At 42.6% G+C, this 16277-nt stretch overlaps 1 protein-coding gene and 1 non-coding gene across 3 annotated transcripts; both read left to right on the top strand.

The window, feature by feature from the left end:
• The first annotated feature begins 37 nt into the window (after nucleotides 1-37).
• Nucleotides 38-16020, top strand: uba1 (ubiquitin-like modifier activating enzyme 1). Of its 2 annotated transcripts, none has more exons than XM_085392889.1 (26): nucleotides 38-249; nucleotides 3354-3470; nucleotides 3550-3608; nucleotides 3714-3882; nucleotides 6816-6950; nucleotides 7034-7140; nucleotides 7225-7315; nucleotides 7445-7577; nucleotides 7685-7782; nucleotides 7948-8094; nucleotides 8268-8444; nucleotides 8661-8768; nucleotides 8858-8938; nucleotides 9634-9786; nucleotides 10370-10535; nucleotides 10634-10830; nucleotides 11228-11292; nucleotides 11696-11891; nucleotides 12775-12849; nucleotides 12933-13122; nucleotides 13267-13352; nucleotides 13716-13808; nucleotides 14062-14253; nucleotides 14558-14659; nucleotides 14757-14857; nucleotides 14946-16020. In XM_085392889.1, the coding sequence occupies exons 2-26, from the start codon at nucleotides 3354-3356 to the stop codon at nucleotides 15079-15081; spliced, it is 3174 nt and encodes a 1057-aa protein (XP_085249015.1). In that variant the 5' UTR covers nucleotides 38-249; the 3' UTR covers nucleotides 15082-16020. The 2 variants fall into 2 exon arrangements, with proteins under 2 accessions (XP_085249015.1, XP_085249016.1); XM_085392890.1 differs by lacking the exon at nucleotides 38-249 and adding an exon at nucleotides 1649-1866.
• LOC146644536 (small nucleolar RNA U6-53/MBII-28) lies at nucleotides 14344-14465 on the top strand. Its single transcript, XR_014909202.1, has one exon. It is a non-coding gene; the product is annotated as a small nucleolar RNA U6-53/MBII-28 (small nucleolar RNA).
• Nucleotides 16021-16277: the final 257 nt, after the last annotated feature.

The following is a 16277-nucleotide window of genomic DNA, read 5'->3' as shown; positions in this document are numbered from 1 at the left end:
CCTGTAACGTGCACATGTTGCTGCTTTGCTTTGCTTTCAACTGAAATAGAGTGAGGGGAAACGGTTTGGGAACAGCCGGACAGGCAGCCGTCCAGCGGAAAAAACTCACACAGAGCCCGCCACCGTGACACACTTTTCACTTTGCAGTCAGTGGCGGTGTTGAATTGTCACCTTGGTTGTTGTTTTTCTTTGCTTAAGCAGAAGGCGATTTTTAATACTCCAGATCAGGCCGAGTAAATATCGGATGTGGTAAGTTCTGCACACTTGTGTAAGCTCTCGTCCTGGTTATGTTAGCCGCAGCTAGTTTGCTAATGTTAGCTAGTTAGCTAACATAGCGGCACAAGACGGGGAAAAAGTCGCTGGGTGGCTAGATAGCTCGAAAGCTAGCCGCACACAAGCTAACAACTACGCAGTCTTTTGATGTGCGTTATCGATAGTCGTTAATATTAGTTGCAGGCGGCTGAGCGAACCATTTAAGCTCCTTGCTCCGCTAATGGTAGCTAACAAGACACTGACACGTAACTGTTAACGGCAAATTAGCATTTGTACATTTTTATGTGCACGGGGTTGCTGTTTTAATTAATGTTAGGCGATAAATAACGTTAATGGTATCTAGAAGGCTAGTTGCTTCAAACATTTGATGGATACTACGTTGAAAGACAGACACGAGCTAACTGGCATCACGAGCGTACATGCTGGCACTATTTTTTTTCCTCGTATATCCGTTTGTATATGTAGGGTTCCCGTTTCGATAGCACGTTTATCGGCGTTATCACAGTAACCTAACACTGGCTAGTCTGTGTTTAGCTTGTCAAGTTAGGCAGCCTATTATTCGGACATCATTGATATTCGTATGCTTCAGTTCAAAACATTTTCTAGTTGGAAGATGAAAATAGGGGATCACCTCGACATGTGTACCCGAGTATATGCGGCCCACTCTTTTTTTTTTTTTTTTTTTTTCAGGGCCTTTGTCATTTACTAGGCACCCCCTCCCCCAATACTCTTCTGCAAGGAATGCTCACCCCTAACCTCAGTGTGACTAAAACGCCCAGACGCTCAGCATCACTAGCTAATAAGGATCGTACACTATCCGACTTGAGTAGTGATAATTGCTGAATTCATAAAATGGTCAAAACAATCGGTGTGTTAAGTGGAATGTAGCAAATTGTGCTCCAGTGAGAGTATATCTAATGGCGTTTAACTGTGAAATGTGTTCTTTCTGATGGTGCATTGTTGCAAGTTTGGTGTTCAGCTTTGTTTATGGAGTTCACATGAAGATGACTGGTCCTTGCTAATCTGCCTCTGAAACAAAGGTGTTGTTACTGATGAGTTACATTCAGCTCCGTTAAGGGAGAATCCTTTCATGCAATGGTCTCAGACATACCCGCAATTATTTTTCTCATTAAGTGTTGGGTTTTTTCATTAGATTATTGGAGATCCTACTGTTCATTGTACAGTAAGATATTTGGCATGCATCCTCTCGTAGCGAGGGCGGGATCAACGCGCTTTAGCTTGGGCTTGAAGAGCCAATGAGCCGAGGACCTGGATGAGCAGCGTGCTTGCAGCCACCCTTTCCTGTTGAATATTTCAGCCCCTGCGTCACAGCTCCTCCGCCCCTTTCTCCCCATCTGCCATTTTGGTTTTGTTCCTGTCTGCAGTCGCAAAGCCAGCAGCGCAATTACATAGGAGAGACTATCGGCACAACGACATAGTGACTCGACAATATAGTGCAGACCACCCCAATCCCGCATCGCGTTTCTTTTCTCTGTACAAATCGTCGAATATACAATCAGCGTTTTTACTGACAGCTACACACAGCAGGAGAGGAGCGGGTTCGCATTGGGAAGGGACCGAGAAGGATTATTGGTAAGGAAAAGGAAATCAATGGAGCACGAGTGTAGTGGCTTGGCTTGTATTCGCGGTGTTTATGTTAAGTGACAAAGTTAAATTGTCTGTTTGTTAGATGCCTAGACATTTACCCATATCCACATAGGAGCTGTGGTAGACTACTGTCAAATCCGCTGCTCTCCAGTGCGAGGTCGGTTGGAGTGTAGCCACAGCTGCTAGCTTGTAAAATTGTGTTCCGCACTGAGGGTAATGCGGGCCTAGGCCGAGCTGCTAATGGATAAGCTGACAAGCTGGTGTTTTCTTCCCTCTAAGTTATTAATGTTTAGACTCTGTCCACTTGCCAAATCACTTAACCGATTAGTTGCTCGGAACCTACTTAGTTTTCTATTGGTGCTGTTGTCTGACAGTTAATTAATATTTTTCCACACGTTGAGATCTTTAAATCGACTGCTACCCGCTAACGTTTTCTAGTAGGATTGGCAAACTACAGTAACAGCCGGGCGGCTTTGCTGTATCATGCCGGACGCCTTCATTTTCGGTTTTGACAAGCGCGACCGTTCAGTTAACGGTGATATGAAGGCTATTTTAGGCTGGTTGCAGTCGTATGAAAATTTGCCCAGGCCTCGTCATAATTTAAAGTCGTAGAGAGGGTTATAAACTGATACGTGTGCCTTGGGAAATGCACGGAAGTTGGCGCCGCATTGGATGCGGAAATTGTGCCCGACCTTTTTTTTTTTTTTTTTTTTTTTTTTTTTTTTTTTGTGCACCCAGATTGTATTTGAAAAACGCTGCGGCCCTCCGAGTGCAGAGGTTTATCGCGACTACTGCGTTAATCAGAAATCTAAATACATAAGTAAATGCATTGCTATTAAATGTTGCCGTTTAGAGCTTTCTTGTAACGTCGCCATCTACAACTTAGTTGCAGCACAGTGTGGTCCTTGTGTCCGCACCTGCCAGCCATTGTGTGGTATTGCTCAGTTTACCGCAGTGAACTTTTAATGATTCAGCTCTTTTCCTTGAAACATGTTGGGTGTCGATAAATACCAGGAAAAAACAATAGAAGTATCTAAACAAACCTGTGCTTTCTGTGTGTATGAAAGAACCGTAATGCTATTCATGTCTCTTCCCAGCCTCAGTTCGTTTTCTAGCAGATTTGTGTTTGGCCTGAAGCCAGCCCAGCTGCTCTCTAGGCTAAAAATCCTCTCTTCAAAATGAGGGGGACTGGTTAGCCTTTAGTTTAGGTATTTATTATAATGGAACCATAGCAACGAATTATAAAATTACTGAAGTTTATATGAATTGGAATCAGTTGGCTTCTGAGAACCTTCAGGAAACCCAGGCTTGTTGACAGTGTGCTGTCTTTCTTTTTTTTCTTAATGATGTAAAATGTCTTTCTTTTATTCTAGATTTATTGCAAACTACCAAAATGTTATAGGGCAGTTGTTAACTGGTAACATTCATGTGCTTGAATGACAACTTAATTTATGATGGTGGTTAATGCACAGATGTCCAGCTCGCCGCTGTCCAAGAAGCGTCGCTTGTCAGGAACAGAGACGAAGACGGGATCCCACTGCTCCTCCTCTAACTCTGTCAGAACTGATCTGTCCCACACACCTGCCAACGTGAGTGCAAACACATCTACTCTATAGAGTGAGTAGAACTTGTAAGGTAAACTGATTGCACTTCGTGTTGTTTTCCCAGGGCATGGCTAAGAATGGCAATGATGCTGAGATCGATGAAGGCCTGTACTCAAGACAGCTGTAAGCTTCTTTTTTTTCCTTTTTGTGATGTTGGACTTGATGGTTATTGGGCTTGACATCTACCAATGCATAATGATGCCAATGGTTCTTTATGTCATTATTTAGTTACGTGCTGGGCCATGAAGCTATGAAGCGCATGCAGAACTCCAATGTCCTCATCTCTGGTATGAGAGGCCTTGGAGTTGAGATTGCCAAGAACGTGATCCTGGGAGGAGTTAGAAGTGTCACTATACATGACGAAGGAGTTGCAGAATGGAGAGACCTCTCTTCCCAGGTGTGTGAAAGCACAGATATTTAAATTAAAAATTTTTGCAGTAGTTTATTTTTCCCGATTAAGTTACCGTATTTTCACGACCATAAGACGCACTGTACTAAAAGGCCCAGTCTCAGTTATGTGTGCCATTACTGCATTTAACACACACATAAGGCGCACCTGATTATAGGGCGCATACAAGTATGCGTGTTTAAAAATAAAGCGGGAGCAAAACTGAGTTTGGTACTCACATTTTTTATTACCGGTAATTGTCATCAATCAAACCCATCGAAGTCCTCATCCTCTGTGTCTGAACAGCTGCGCTAAATCTCCATCAAACATCCCAGGTTCACTTTCTTCACTGTCAGAGTCACTTTCCGTGCCGTCCGGCTCCTCGGAAATGATGCCGGCTTTTGCGAAAGCTCGAACAACAGTGCCAGCAGACATGTTAGCCCAAGCATCTACAATCCATTCGCAAATTGTGGCGTAACTCGCCCGGCGCTGCCTTCCACTCTTGGTGAAACTGTGGTCTCCATCGGTCATCCATTGCTCCCACGCCGCTCGCAGCCTTACTTTGAATGGCCGGTTCACACCGATGTCCAGCGGTTGGAGTTCCTTTGTCAGGCCTCCTGAATGACAGCAAGCTCACAGTTCATTTGTTTCACTAGCTTTTTCACATTGGCTGTGAGATGGGCACGCATAGAGTCACAGATCAACAGCGATGGTGATGCGTGGAAAAAACCACCTGGTCTCCTTACATACACCTCCCTCAGCCACTCTTTCATCATTTCCTCATCCATCCAGCCCTTCTCATTTGCCTTAATGATGATTCCTGCTGGAAACTTCTCTTTAGGCAAAGTCTTTCTCTTAAAAATCACCATAGGCGGCAGTTTCTGTCCATTAGCATGGCAGCCAAGCACAACAGTAAAAGAAGACTTTTCGTGCCCCATTGTGCGTATCGCTACCGTGCTGGTCCCCTGCTTCTCCACAGTGTGACTCACCGGGATGTCGAAAGTGAGCGGCACCTCGTCCATGTTTGTGATGTGGCTGGGCTGGATGTTTTTGTCGCCAATGTGTTTGCTGCAGTAGGAGCGGAAGATGGCCAGCTTTTCCTTATAATCCGCTGGAAGTTGCTGCGCTACTGTAGTCCTGGTCCGGATGGAAAAATGGCACCGTTTCATAAAACGAAAGCACCAAGACGGACCTCCTCGGAAATGTTCAATTTTCATTTCTTCTGCTAGCGAAACTGCTTTTAGTTGAATGGTGAAGTCGAAAGGCTTCTCCCGCTCGTTCTTTGCTCGATGATCCACCGCTCGAGTCTTTCCTCCAACTCGGGCCACCTCGCCTTATGTCTGCGGAAACTCAGCTGCGTCTTCTTGACCTGTCGGAGCTTGTTTTCTAGCTTCCTCCACTTGCGAACCATCGATTCATTAATCTTAAATTCTCTCGCGGCTGCTCGATTTCCATGTTCCTCCGCGTAGCTGATGGCCTTCAGTTTAAACTGCTTCATAAGCGTGTCTCTTTGCCATTTTCAGGGTTGTTAAAACAACGATGTTCCACATAATGCACATACCTGTCCTTTTTATACAGGTATGTGCGATTGTCCCGGTATATACGATCAACGCCCACACTTCACCCTTTAGCGTTCTCATGGTGTTCTCTACTACGTCCTCCTTACAACACACAGGGCGCACTGCACTATAGGGCGCGCCGCACTTTTTAAAGAAAATCTAAGGCTTTTATGTGCGCCTTATAGTTGCGAAAATACGGTACACAAGGGAATTGCAGTTTGTGGACTCGCCTGTTGTCTGAGCACGATTCCAAAGTGCACTGTGGCTTTATCTATTGAGTTATGTGTTGTTGTGTATTGCTAACATCCAGAAAGGGTACTAAAGCCACCCCCACCCATGAGCTGACCCAGATTTACCAGTGGGTGGCCTCTTCCCAGTTTCATAATCGTAGTACAGCGAGTCTGTTAAAGGACATAATTTCAGCAGAGTAGATTGCGTTTATTTGTCTGTGAAATCCTGTTATGTCTCATCAAACTGCAAACATGTATGAACAGATTCCTTGGGTGTTAACTTGAGGCAGTTTTCTGGTGTTGTTGCTACAGAAGTGTCATCGTGGTTAGACACAGATTTTAAGACTCGCTTGGGAACATAGTCATTTTATACGAATGATGTTGGGATATGACATTTTTTCATTTAAAAAGATACACTGGTATTGTGGCTTCTATTATAAGACACACCCCTAATTTATTTACAGGGCAGCTTAAGTGTATTGCATTTGCATTGTACATTTGTGTTTTCAATTATGTGATTCGGTCCTAATAACAGAAATATGGAAAAAGAAATGGTTAACCTGTAGTTTAAGAAAGCACTTATTGTTGATGTGCTTCAGGAGCTCAAATAATGCTTTGAAGTTTTGAGACCAAATTTTACATTTAGTCTATATTTCATTTTACCTTAAACTTGGGTTTCTTTGCTTGGTTTTCTCTGGGCTGACAGTCCAAACTGGTTTAGGGCAAATGAACCAGCCAAGACCACTTAACAATATAATGTTAGTCCACTTCCAAACTGAGTTGGGTGGGATTTCTTCTCTTTTCATCTAATCACTGCTTAGCTTTCATAAATATAACAGCATAACTACAAATAAAACTCATCTGCTCTTGATAACCATTTTAATGTTATGGACTTAAGCGTGAGAATGCAGGGAGTACACTGTGGTCAGTCAAGCCGTTTAAGTGGTAGTCTGTTGTTTTTATCCTCGTTGACACATTCTGAAGTCCTTTCAAAAGAAAAGGCGGACCCACAGAAGAATATGGCTAAACACACAAATGAAGTAAAGTTCACACTGAGTCAATGTTATTCACTAGAATATTCCTTAATGTCATGTTTGGCTATAGTATTGGCAGTTATTGCTTAATGACAGCATCAGTATTTCTGTATGGCTAGTTTTACCTTCGGGAGGAGGACCTGGGCAAGAACAGGGCAGAAGTGAGTCAGGCCCGCCTGGCTGAACTGAACAGCTATGTTCCTGTGACTGGTTACACTGGACCACTGACTGAAGACTACTTGACCAAGTTCCAGGTATAAATTTAGCATAAGAAAACTCCCTAGTCATTTTACCATTTCGGAAAGAGTTTTTAATTTTGTCTTATTTTGAAATCTAGGTGGTAGTGCTAACTAACTCAACTCTGGATGAGCAGCAGACTCTAGGAGAGTTCTGCCACAGCAAGGGAATCAAGCTGATTGTTGCAGACACTCGTGGTCTGTTTGGGTAAGATTAAGACTCTGTTTAGTGTTCACATGCAGTGCATCCGTCAGCATCTAATGTTTTTGTGCTCTAATTTCTCTTTTGTAGTCAACTTTTCTGTGACTTTGGAGAAGAGATGATTGTGTATGACACCAATGGAGAGCAGCCATTAAGTGCTATGATTTCCATGATCACAAAGGTTAGTCTTGGTTCTTTTATCCCCCCTGACAATGCTGATTTTTCTTTTTAACTACTACCTGCTTTTTAGGAGTAAATTAAAGCTTCATGGCAGCAGTGCCTGAAAAGTTGCACATTTTGGTTTCCCCAGGACAGTGCAGGGGTCGTGACATGTCTGGATGAAGCTCGTCATGGCTTCGAGAGTGGAGATTATGTTACGTTTACTGAGATTCAGGGTATGACTGAGCTCAATGGTTGCAAGCCGGTCGAAATTAAAGTTCTTGGTAAGAACACACTCCTTTTTTTTTTTTTTTTTTGTTCCACCATTGAATACATTTTGGTCACTCTGTTATGAGTTTACAAGTTCATGCAATGTCCTGTATTTTACTAGGTCCATACACCTTCAGCATCTGTGACACGAGTGGCTTCACAGATTACATAAGAGGAGGAATAGTTTCCCAGGTTAAAATGCCCAAGAAGATCAGTTTTGTAAGTAGCTGCCGTTTTGCACATGGCATTACTAGCATGATCTCATTTCCACAGATGGTGTAGTGTGAATTCTCATGGTAATACCAATATAACCTTACCATCTGGCATTGCTGTCACCAGTGGAAAAGCCCAGCTTCACTACCTTGCGTTTCTTTCCCTGTTCAGAAATCTCTCTCCTCATCGCTGGCCCAGCCTGAGTTCCTGATGACAGACTTTGCCAAGATGGAGTTTCCAGGACACATGCACCTAGGCTTCCAGGCTATCCATGCCTTCCAGAAAAAACATGGCCATCTTCCAGCACCTTGGAGCCAGGTACATATCACTCATGATGGTGGGATCTTCTTGGAAAGGGGGAATCACTTTGATTAAATGCTTGTGCTAAAATAAAATAGTTCCGCATAAAAAAAGTGCAGCACAACACAGCAAAAATAAAGTCTGTTTATAGTTAATATTTTGTAATTTACCGTGAACTGTGTGCATTCCAGGCGGATGGTGAAGAGCTATTGGCATTGGCCAAAGACGTGAACTCTGCTCAGACTGGGTCGGCCAAAGTGGAACAGCTGAATGAATCTCTTATCAAAAAGATGTCATATGTTGCTGCTGGTGACCTGGCCCCTGTCAATGCCTTCTTTGGAGGGCTGGCTGCACAGGAAGTGATGAAGGTCAGTGGAAAGCTGTATGCAAATTGAAGATGAAAGCTTTGTCCCTACAATATTAAGTGTAGTTGTTCGTTATATTAAAGAAAAATCTATTTTAATCAACAGGCACTGATAAGCCCGTTCTTATCAATGCTTATGAAGAGTCATTTTACATTGAGTATGATTAGACGTGTTTTGGAGAAGGGTTTCCTGTATTTCATGTGCTGTTTGATGTTTTAGGCATGCACAGGAAAATTCATGCCCATAATGCAATGGCTGTACTTTGATGCCCTGGAGTGCTTGGCTGAAGAGGAGGGATTCATGCTCACAGAGGAAGAGTGTGCCCCTGTAGGTGTTCAAAGCATATTCAAAATGCAAGTACTGAATGTAGTTGCAATAAATGATGGTGCTAAATTTGTTATGTCTTTTTCTCCAAGAAAAACTGTCGATATGATGGACAGATTGCAGTGTTTGGCACCAAAATGCAGGATTTGCTTGCCAAACAGCGTTACTTCTTGGTGAGTGTCAGTGTAAAAGTTCTGTTGCCTTCTTCAATTTCCTGTTACTAGGAAGTTTTAAAAAATAAGGTTGCCAGAAAAATGTTGTGCAAAAGACAAAAACTTAGAAATACCTTTATGCCACTATAAAATACTATGAGCTAAAGTCTGATGAAGAATATTTCTTGGTGCTGTTCTCAGGATGCTAGGGGAAATGGATCTTATGAGATCTTTAGTGGTAGTGTTTATCTTTTTGCTCTTGTGCCTAAAATTGTCCAACAGAAAGTTCATTCTTGTTTGAATGCTCGGTTGAGGTTTTTTTGTTTTTGTTTATTTATAATTTGATTTAATTGCACAGTGACAAAGAACGCTGTCAGTTCTTGGGATATTCATGGGCAGTTATTTACTATTTGAGATCGTGAGTGAGATGGTGGCAGCTGCATCTAAGCCAAAATATATCAGCTGTTAGTTCTTTGTCTCATAATTGGCACAATAGTGTATCGACACTGCCATGTTAATTGAGTGCCACCCACCATGTCCCAGTGCATGTCAGAGCTGTTGGGTTTAACCTTTCTGGTGGGAATCCGGCAAAAAGACTGTCAGCTTTACCCACTAACCATAAGCATTTCTCTGACAGTGAGTGACACGTGTAAATGGAAGGCTCAACTGTATGACGACCCATTATAGCTTTATTCACAAATTTCTAATCCTTCCAGGTTGGGGCTGGTGCCATTGGTTGTGAGCTGCTGAAAAACTTTGCCATGATTGGACTGGCTGCTGGGGAGGGAGAGGTCATTGTGACTGACATGGACACCATAGAGAAATCCAACCTCAACAGGCAGTTCCTCTTCAGACCTTGGGACGTTACGGTCTGTATCATCTTAACTCGACTTGTTTGATGAACTCTATTGATCGATGTTTCCGCACAGCACTCTTTATGGCTTTCCTGTAACACCGAAGTGCACTTATAGATTATGTTTTGTATGTTGATAGAGGCAATTTAAACTTCTGTGTGTGTGTGTGTGTGTGTGTGTGTGTACGCGCGTACGCACGTACGCGTGTACGCACGCGTGTGTGTTTTCTTAAAGTTTAAAAAGTCAAAGCAAATTTACCAGCTCCTAACAAACTGAGACTTGAGAGCAGCTTTGTACCTGTAGTATCACTAGACTACTAAATGCTAGTATGCACTATCAGTTAATCTGAGGTTATCTGATGCCCAAAAGAAACTGATGGGAGGAACCCTCACATGACGTAAGCTGTTGGACACCAATATTTTTAAAGGAGTGCACATTTTGTTGTGTCCCTGGAAAAGAAAGCATTAATGTGGACAGCAGTGACCTCTGTACAGAATGTCTCCTCTGATCTTTGTTCTTTTGGTCACCTATGATAATGTTATTAGTGAGTTGACTGTTTAGTGTGTGTGTGTGTGTGTGTGTGTGTGTGTGTTAACAGAAAATGAAGAGTGACACGGCTGCTGCTGCAGTGAAACTGATGAACCCGGCAATCAAGATCACAGGTCACCAGAACAGAGTGGGCCCTGACACAGAAAGGATCTACGATGACGACTTCTTTGAAAGCCTTGATGGAGTTGCCAATGCACTGGACAACGTTGATGCACGTAAGAGATGATGAGACATTAAGAATAACTGCTTAATAACTAGGGGGAAATGGATTCAGTAAAAAAAAAAAAAACGTGCGTTTTCCTCTAATGTTCAGGGATGTATATGGATCGGAGGTGTGTGTACTATCGTAAACCCTTACTGGAATCAGGCACTCTGGGTACCAAAGGCAATGTCCAGGTTGTGATCCCTTTCCTCACCGAGTCCTACAGCTCCAGTCAAGATCCACCTGAGAAGTCCATCCCCATCTGCACCCTCAAAAACTTCCCAAATGCCATTGAACACACGTTGCAGGTTAGTATATGCAGAGCCGGAGAGTCTCAGAGTGTGAGACTGGCCAGGCAGGATCAAATCTGACGCTTGGAGTCAGCGTGGCCCACAAAGTAGTATTGAGAACAGCCATACAGAAACCTTTGTGTTAATCTTTACTTTAAAAGACTCCACCTGGTGTACCAACTACACAATGCACACATGTAATAGAGGAGTTAATCACTTCAGCACTATATGCTTCAGAGAATTTTATTGCATTACCTGTTTCTTCATATGCTTGATATCTTCATATAGGGTTTTGTTTTTTTAATAGCACTGTGTGTGGTTAGTGTGTCACAGTGTGAATGGAACTATTGTAGGTTTACCAAATATTTCGTACTTCTATTATTGAACTGCTGTCCTTGTGGTTCTTTCTGTGCAGTGGGCCCGCGATGAGTTTGAGGGACTATTCAAACAACCCCCAGAAAATGCCATGCAGTACCTCACGTATGTCGCTTTTCCTTGTCATTCTAATGCAATCACCTGTCAGCATTTTACTTGCCTATATGCTGGGCTCCTTTCATCGTAGAAATTCTTCACTGATAAAATGACTTTTCATTAGTGGACAAATTTCCTCATTAAGTCTCATAAGTGTTTGTGGATTGTTGGTAATTCAGTACTTATAAACTTGTATAACTTGCCTTTCAACTAAGAATCAATCTTGTAAATGTCACAGCCCCCTCTTGGTTCTCGTGGCGCCATTGAGCTGTCTTCTTGTAAAATCTAACCCAAACCTCATGCTCGAAATAATTCATAAAATCAGCCTGCAGAGTAAATGGTTTAAAAAAAGATGACAGCTCTTCACATCGTCGAAACTAGTCAATGAGGTTTATAATTTCCGTTCTTGCAGAGATCCTAAGTTCATGGAGCGTACTCTGAAGCTTCCAGGAGCTCAGCCTGCGGAGGTGCTGGAGGCTCTTTATAAGAGTCTTGTCACAGATTGCCCCCAAAACTGGGCTGACTGCGTAGCTTGGGCTCGCAACCACTGGCAGTGTCAATACAGCAACAACATCCGCCAGCTACTGCACAACTTCCCACCAGATCAGGTACAAAGTGAAGGTGCTACGAGATGAATATCAGTTTCTAACCGTTATTGTCTGATCTTGGTTTTACGCGTCTTATCAACTGTTTGCAGCTATAGTTGCATTGGTGGTATTCATTTCAGCAACAAGAAAAGTGTTGTCATTTTTCATACAGTATTGGAATATTAACTTATTCAACAGATTATATGAAGATGTAACTTCTGCAATGGCCACACGTTATGTCTTGTCTTCTGTTTTTGAGCTCTGTGCAGGTCGGCTCAGTGACACCAAATTTAGTGAGAGGTGCTGCTGTGTGTTACAGCACGTGTTAGCACAGAGTAGCATAGCAGCTGATAATCTGATTTTAGCTTATAGCATGAAAGTTGTCACAAACATGGTAAACCATACTCGGACCGTGATATTGGTTTTGAACATTTCTAAAATCGTTTGATGGCAGATAAATTATTTTAGTAAGTCACAAAAACATTGTCATGATTAAGAGACTTTTATATAAAAGTAAACTACTTTACACTCTTGTGTAAAGACAGTTTGGGGCTTCCTGTGTACTTATTCATGCCAGTTTGTACATCTCATTTCCCCTGAAAAGCCATTTATAGATGGTGGGCATACATTAGAAACAGCAGAAATTACATTGTTAAACTTCAGCTGAGTCAAACGGCAGTTTGAGTTGCTGCGTATCTATTGCACGAAAGGCTGCCTAGTGGCTCAGTCAGCAGTACTGACGCTGAACCACAAAACCCTAGTTTGCATCTGTAGTTTCTCACCCCCTTTCCTGTCATTTATCCACGGTTTCCTGTTTAATAAATATGCAATTGACACAGAAATTACAAAATGGACATGAAAGGTTTCCATTATAGCACTTATACATTTATCATCTGTCTTTTAGCTCACTAGTTCCGGTGCTCCCTTCTGGTCTGGCCCAAAGCGATGTCCTCACCCATTAGAATTCAGCACTACCAATGTAAGTGTGCCGCTGTCATTTATAAGCTTAATATTACCGGAGTCTAGTCCAGCCAGGCTCAAACTAATGAATGTTGTTTTCAGGAGCTGCATATGGACTATGTTGTGGCAGCAGCCAACCTGTTCGCTCAAACATACGGCCTGCAAGGCAGCACCGATCGTGCAGGTGTGATCAAGATCTTGCAGGATGTCAAGGTGCCCCCTTTCACCCCACGTTCAGGAGTTAAAATCCACGTCTCTGATCAGGAACTGCAAAATAACAATTCCTCTATTGGTATGTTCACATGTGGTTGTGTAATAAAGCATATTTTGGGGGGATGTTACATCAGCTAAGAGTTGTTTGTGAATCTTGTACGGAGTCATGTGTCATTGTGGATGCTTTGACAGTAATGCAACCATTGATCTTGTGATTATGCAGATGATACCAAACTGGAAGAGCTGAAAGCCATGTTGCCTTCACCAGAGTCCTTCCAGTTCAAACTCACCTCCATTGACTTTGAAAAGGTAAGGCGTCTCCTTTTGTCAGCTTTAATGAAGATAAATAACATTTGTTTAATTTATTACAGTTGCCGGTAGCAAAGCTAGTCAGTGGCATTGAGGACTTTGTTCTTTTTATCTGAAAGATTCAATAAAACACAGCATCTGGCTTTGCAGTGAGGCCAATTGGAAACCTAGTCTGTTAATAATAATGAGAGTAAGAAAGTATTGTTTCCATAGCTTTCAAGGCTAACTCTGCTTAGATGCCTTTAAGTGGTGCACTGCCAGAACATTGTAACTCTCACGCTAGAATTTCAACCTATTAATATAACTTGAATCAACACTACTGGTACTTCTGGTTTGTAATGGCTGTGGCCTATATGTTAACAGGATGATGACACCAACTTTCACATGGACTTCATTGTGGCAGCCTCCAACCTGAGAGCAGAGAACTATGACATCCCCCCCACAGACAGGCACAAGGTAAGAAAACAGACCCAGCTGCTCTCACACTGGTGTTAATTGGGAAATGTGCCTGCTAATAGTATTCGTTTTGTAATAGTAATGGAAAAACATTTGAGAGTGCACTCTGTGAAAACAAACAACTTAAACTCAACCTCAGAAATTTACATTTTGCTTTTTCTCTATGTGCACTATAAAGTTTGGGGGGTGTTTTTGTTGTTGTTTGTTTGTTTGGTTTTTTCCCTTCATCACTGTCCTTTTAATCACCAAACAGAGCAAACTGATAGCTGGTAAGATCATCCCTGCTATCGCCACTACCACAGCAGCAGTTGTCGGCCTAGTGTGCTTGGAGCTCTTCAAGATTATCAAAGGACACAAGAAGCTGGAGTCCTACAAAAATGGCTTCATGAACTTGGCCCTGCCTTTCTTTGCCTTCTCTGAACCCATTGCTGCTCCAAAACACAAGGTAAGCAAATACGTTACCATTTGCTGAGATTTTAAAAAGATGCGCACGATGTCTGCGCTGTAGAGAAATGTTTGACTCCAGTATAATAAACTCCTGTGATGATTAAGCCATGCTAATACTGATGCACTAGTCAGATGCATTTTGCACTGCCTGGGTGTAAGTGAGTTCAACTTGTCTTCTCACACTGATGGCATCAGTGTGTGCTGAGGAGAAATTTTAATGTAATAACTGGTTTTCTTATTGAGCTTATAATTAAGATCTCTTATAATTAATATGTATATACTTAAAATACATTTTTTCGCAGTACTATGAAATCGACTGGACGCTGTGGGATCGCTTTGAGGTCACAGGACTGCAGCCCAATGGGGAAGAAATGACACTCCGACAGTTTCTGGATTACTTTAAAGTATGTTGAGCTCATGGTTTGGTTTTTGGTTGCTTTTCTCCACACTGACATGTTCTTGGCATACAATTAACCACGATCTGTTTCTGTTCTGTATTAGAATGAGCATAAGTTGGAGATCACCATGCTTTCTCAGGGAGTGTCCATGTTGTATTCGTTTTTCATGCCTGCTGCCAAACTTAAAGAGAGACTGGACCTACCGTGAGTGCACGTGCATACACCTGCTTCCTCATTTGCATGCTGGAATTTTAAAGTTTGTATTCACTGGTTTTCTTTCTGTGTCCTGCAGTATGACGGAGATTGTGACGAAGGTGTCCAAAAAGAAGCTGGGCAAACACGTGAAAGCCCTGGTGTTTGAGCTATGCTGTAACGACCTTTCAGACGAAGACGTGGAAGTGCCCTATGTCAGATACACCATCCGCTGAGCTCCGCACTGAGCCCACCCGCAGGAGGGTGGGAGTTACAGGGGGGAGATGGGGATGGGGGTGTTCTGAGTGAGGAGCTAAAATGGGGATTTGGGGGTGCGTGGGTTGATCCAGGTCAGCTGTATTGGATCAATCAGTATTTTTTTAGGCCTGTGGTTTGTGTAAACCTGTGCCTGAGTGTACATAGCCCCAGTAAGCTGAATTAAGAATAACTGTATATGTTAAGAATCCAGTTGGTTCTTGGCTGTGGGAACAGGGGTGTCACTGGAGGAAGGGAGCATGTACACTGGACATCCTGATGGTTTCTCAAAAGCACCAACCTCTTGAGTGAATTGATAAGCCTTAGTGGTCTCTTGGTACTCCATATCCCAACCAGTGTCCCTAAAAACCATCACTCTTATTGGCCTTCAGCAGTAATGGAGGTTTTTGTTTGATTTTTAATCTAATCCACCTTCTTCCCTCCACTATACTTGCTCTCTCCCTCTTCCAACCTCTGTCTCATAGACACAGTCCCACATTAGTTTCTTTTGTTTTGTTTTTTCTTAACATATGCACCTAATTAATATGTAAAAGGTCAGCCCAGGAGACACCAATAAGCCCAAGCCTTTCCTGACTGGATATCTGACTATCTCACACCACCTGAATACCCCTGCCAGTGTGAGGTACCCCTACACCCTCATTAAACCCACTCTGTGGCTTTGGGAGGGGTTCGTGCACATGACATTGGTTTTCTCTTTCTCATTATATTTTATGTGTTTTGTTATTTTCCATTTTATTTTTTGGGTGGTTGGACAGAGTTTTGGCGCACACACGTGGTAGATCCTAAACTGTCTTTCTACTTTGTTAACTCCAAATGACTTAACTGTAAGAACAGGGCAACGAGATGTATCTTGAAACGGGAGCACTTAGTGTGATAGTGAATAAAGATGTAAAAACATACTGAAGAAGACTGTGTGGTTATTTTTGTGTCTCACACACACACACACACCGACCGTGTCAGTGTCATTCAGCAATGTTAAAGTGTCAGAGGTTTGTTTTTCCTGTCTGACCTGTTTCGTGTTAATGAGAAGTTTCATTATTAAACACATCCGGGAAATGCTGCCTGAATACCAAGATACCAAATGACAGTGACGAGAGTAATCAGATTTCTTTTTTCTTCCCCTTTTACTCCGGCGTTAAAGTAAATCATCTGTGAT

Source organism: Rhamphochromis longiceps, linkage group LG20, assembly GCF_057381845.1.
Source record: "Rhamphochromis longiceps isolate RC_006_pf linkage group LG20, R_longiceps_female_GT1.1, whole genome shotgun sequence".
NCBI classification, from domain to species: domain Eukaryota; kingdom Metazoa; phylum Chordata; class Actinopteri; order Cichliformes; family Cichlidae; genus Rhamphochromis; species Rhamphochromis longiceps.
The sequence above is the reverse complement of the archived record's forward strand: the minus strand, read 5'-3'. Positions and strand labels throughout refer to the sequence as shown.

Excerpts from the sequence above, each read along its gene's own strand:
- uba1 (XM_085392889.1), top strand. The coding sequence starts at position 3,354 with ATGTCCAGCTCGCCGCTGTCCAAGAAGCGTCGCTTGTCAGGAACAGAG. Across the intron at positions 6,951-7,033 it reads ACTACTTGACCAAGTTCCAG|GTGGTAGTGCTAACTAACTC; the intron begins GTATAAATTTAG and ends TTTGAAATCTAG. Across the intron at positions 9,787-10,369 it reads TCAGACCTTGGGACGTTACG|AAAATGAAGAGTGACACGGC; the intron begins GTCTGTATCATC and ends GTGTGTTAACAG.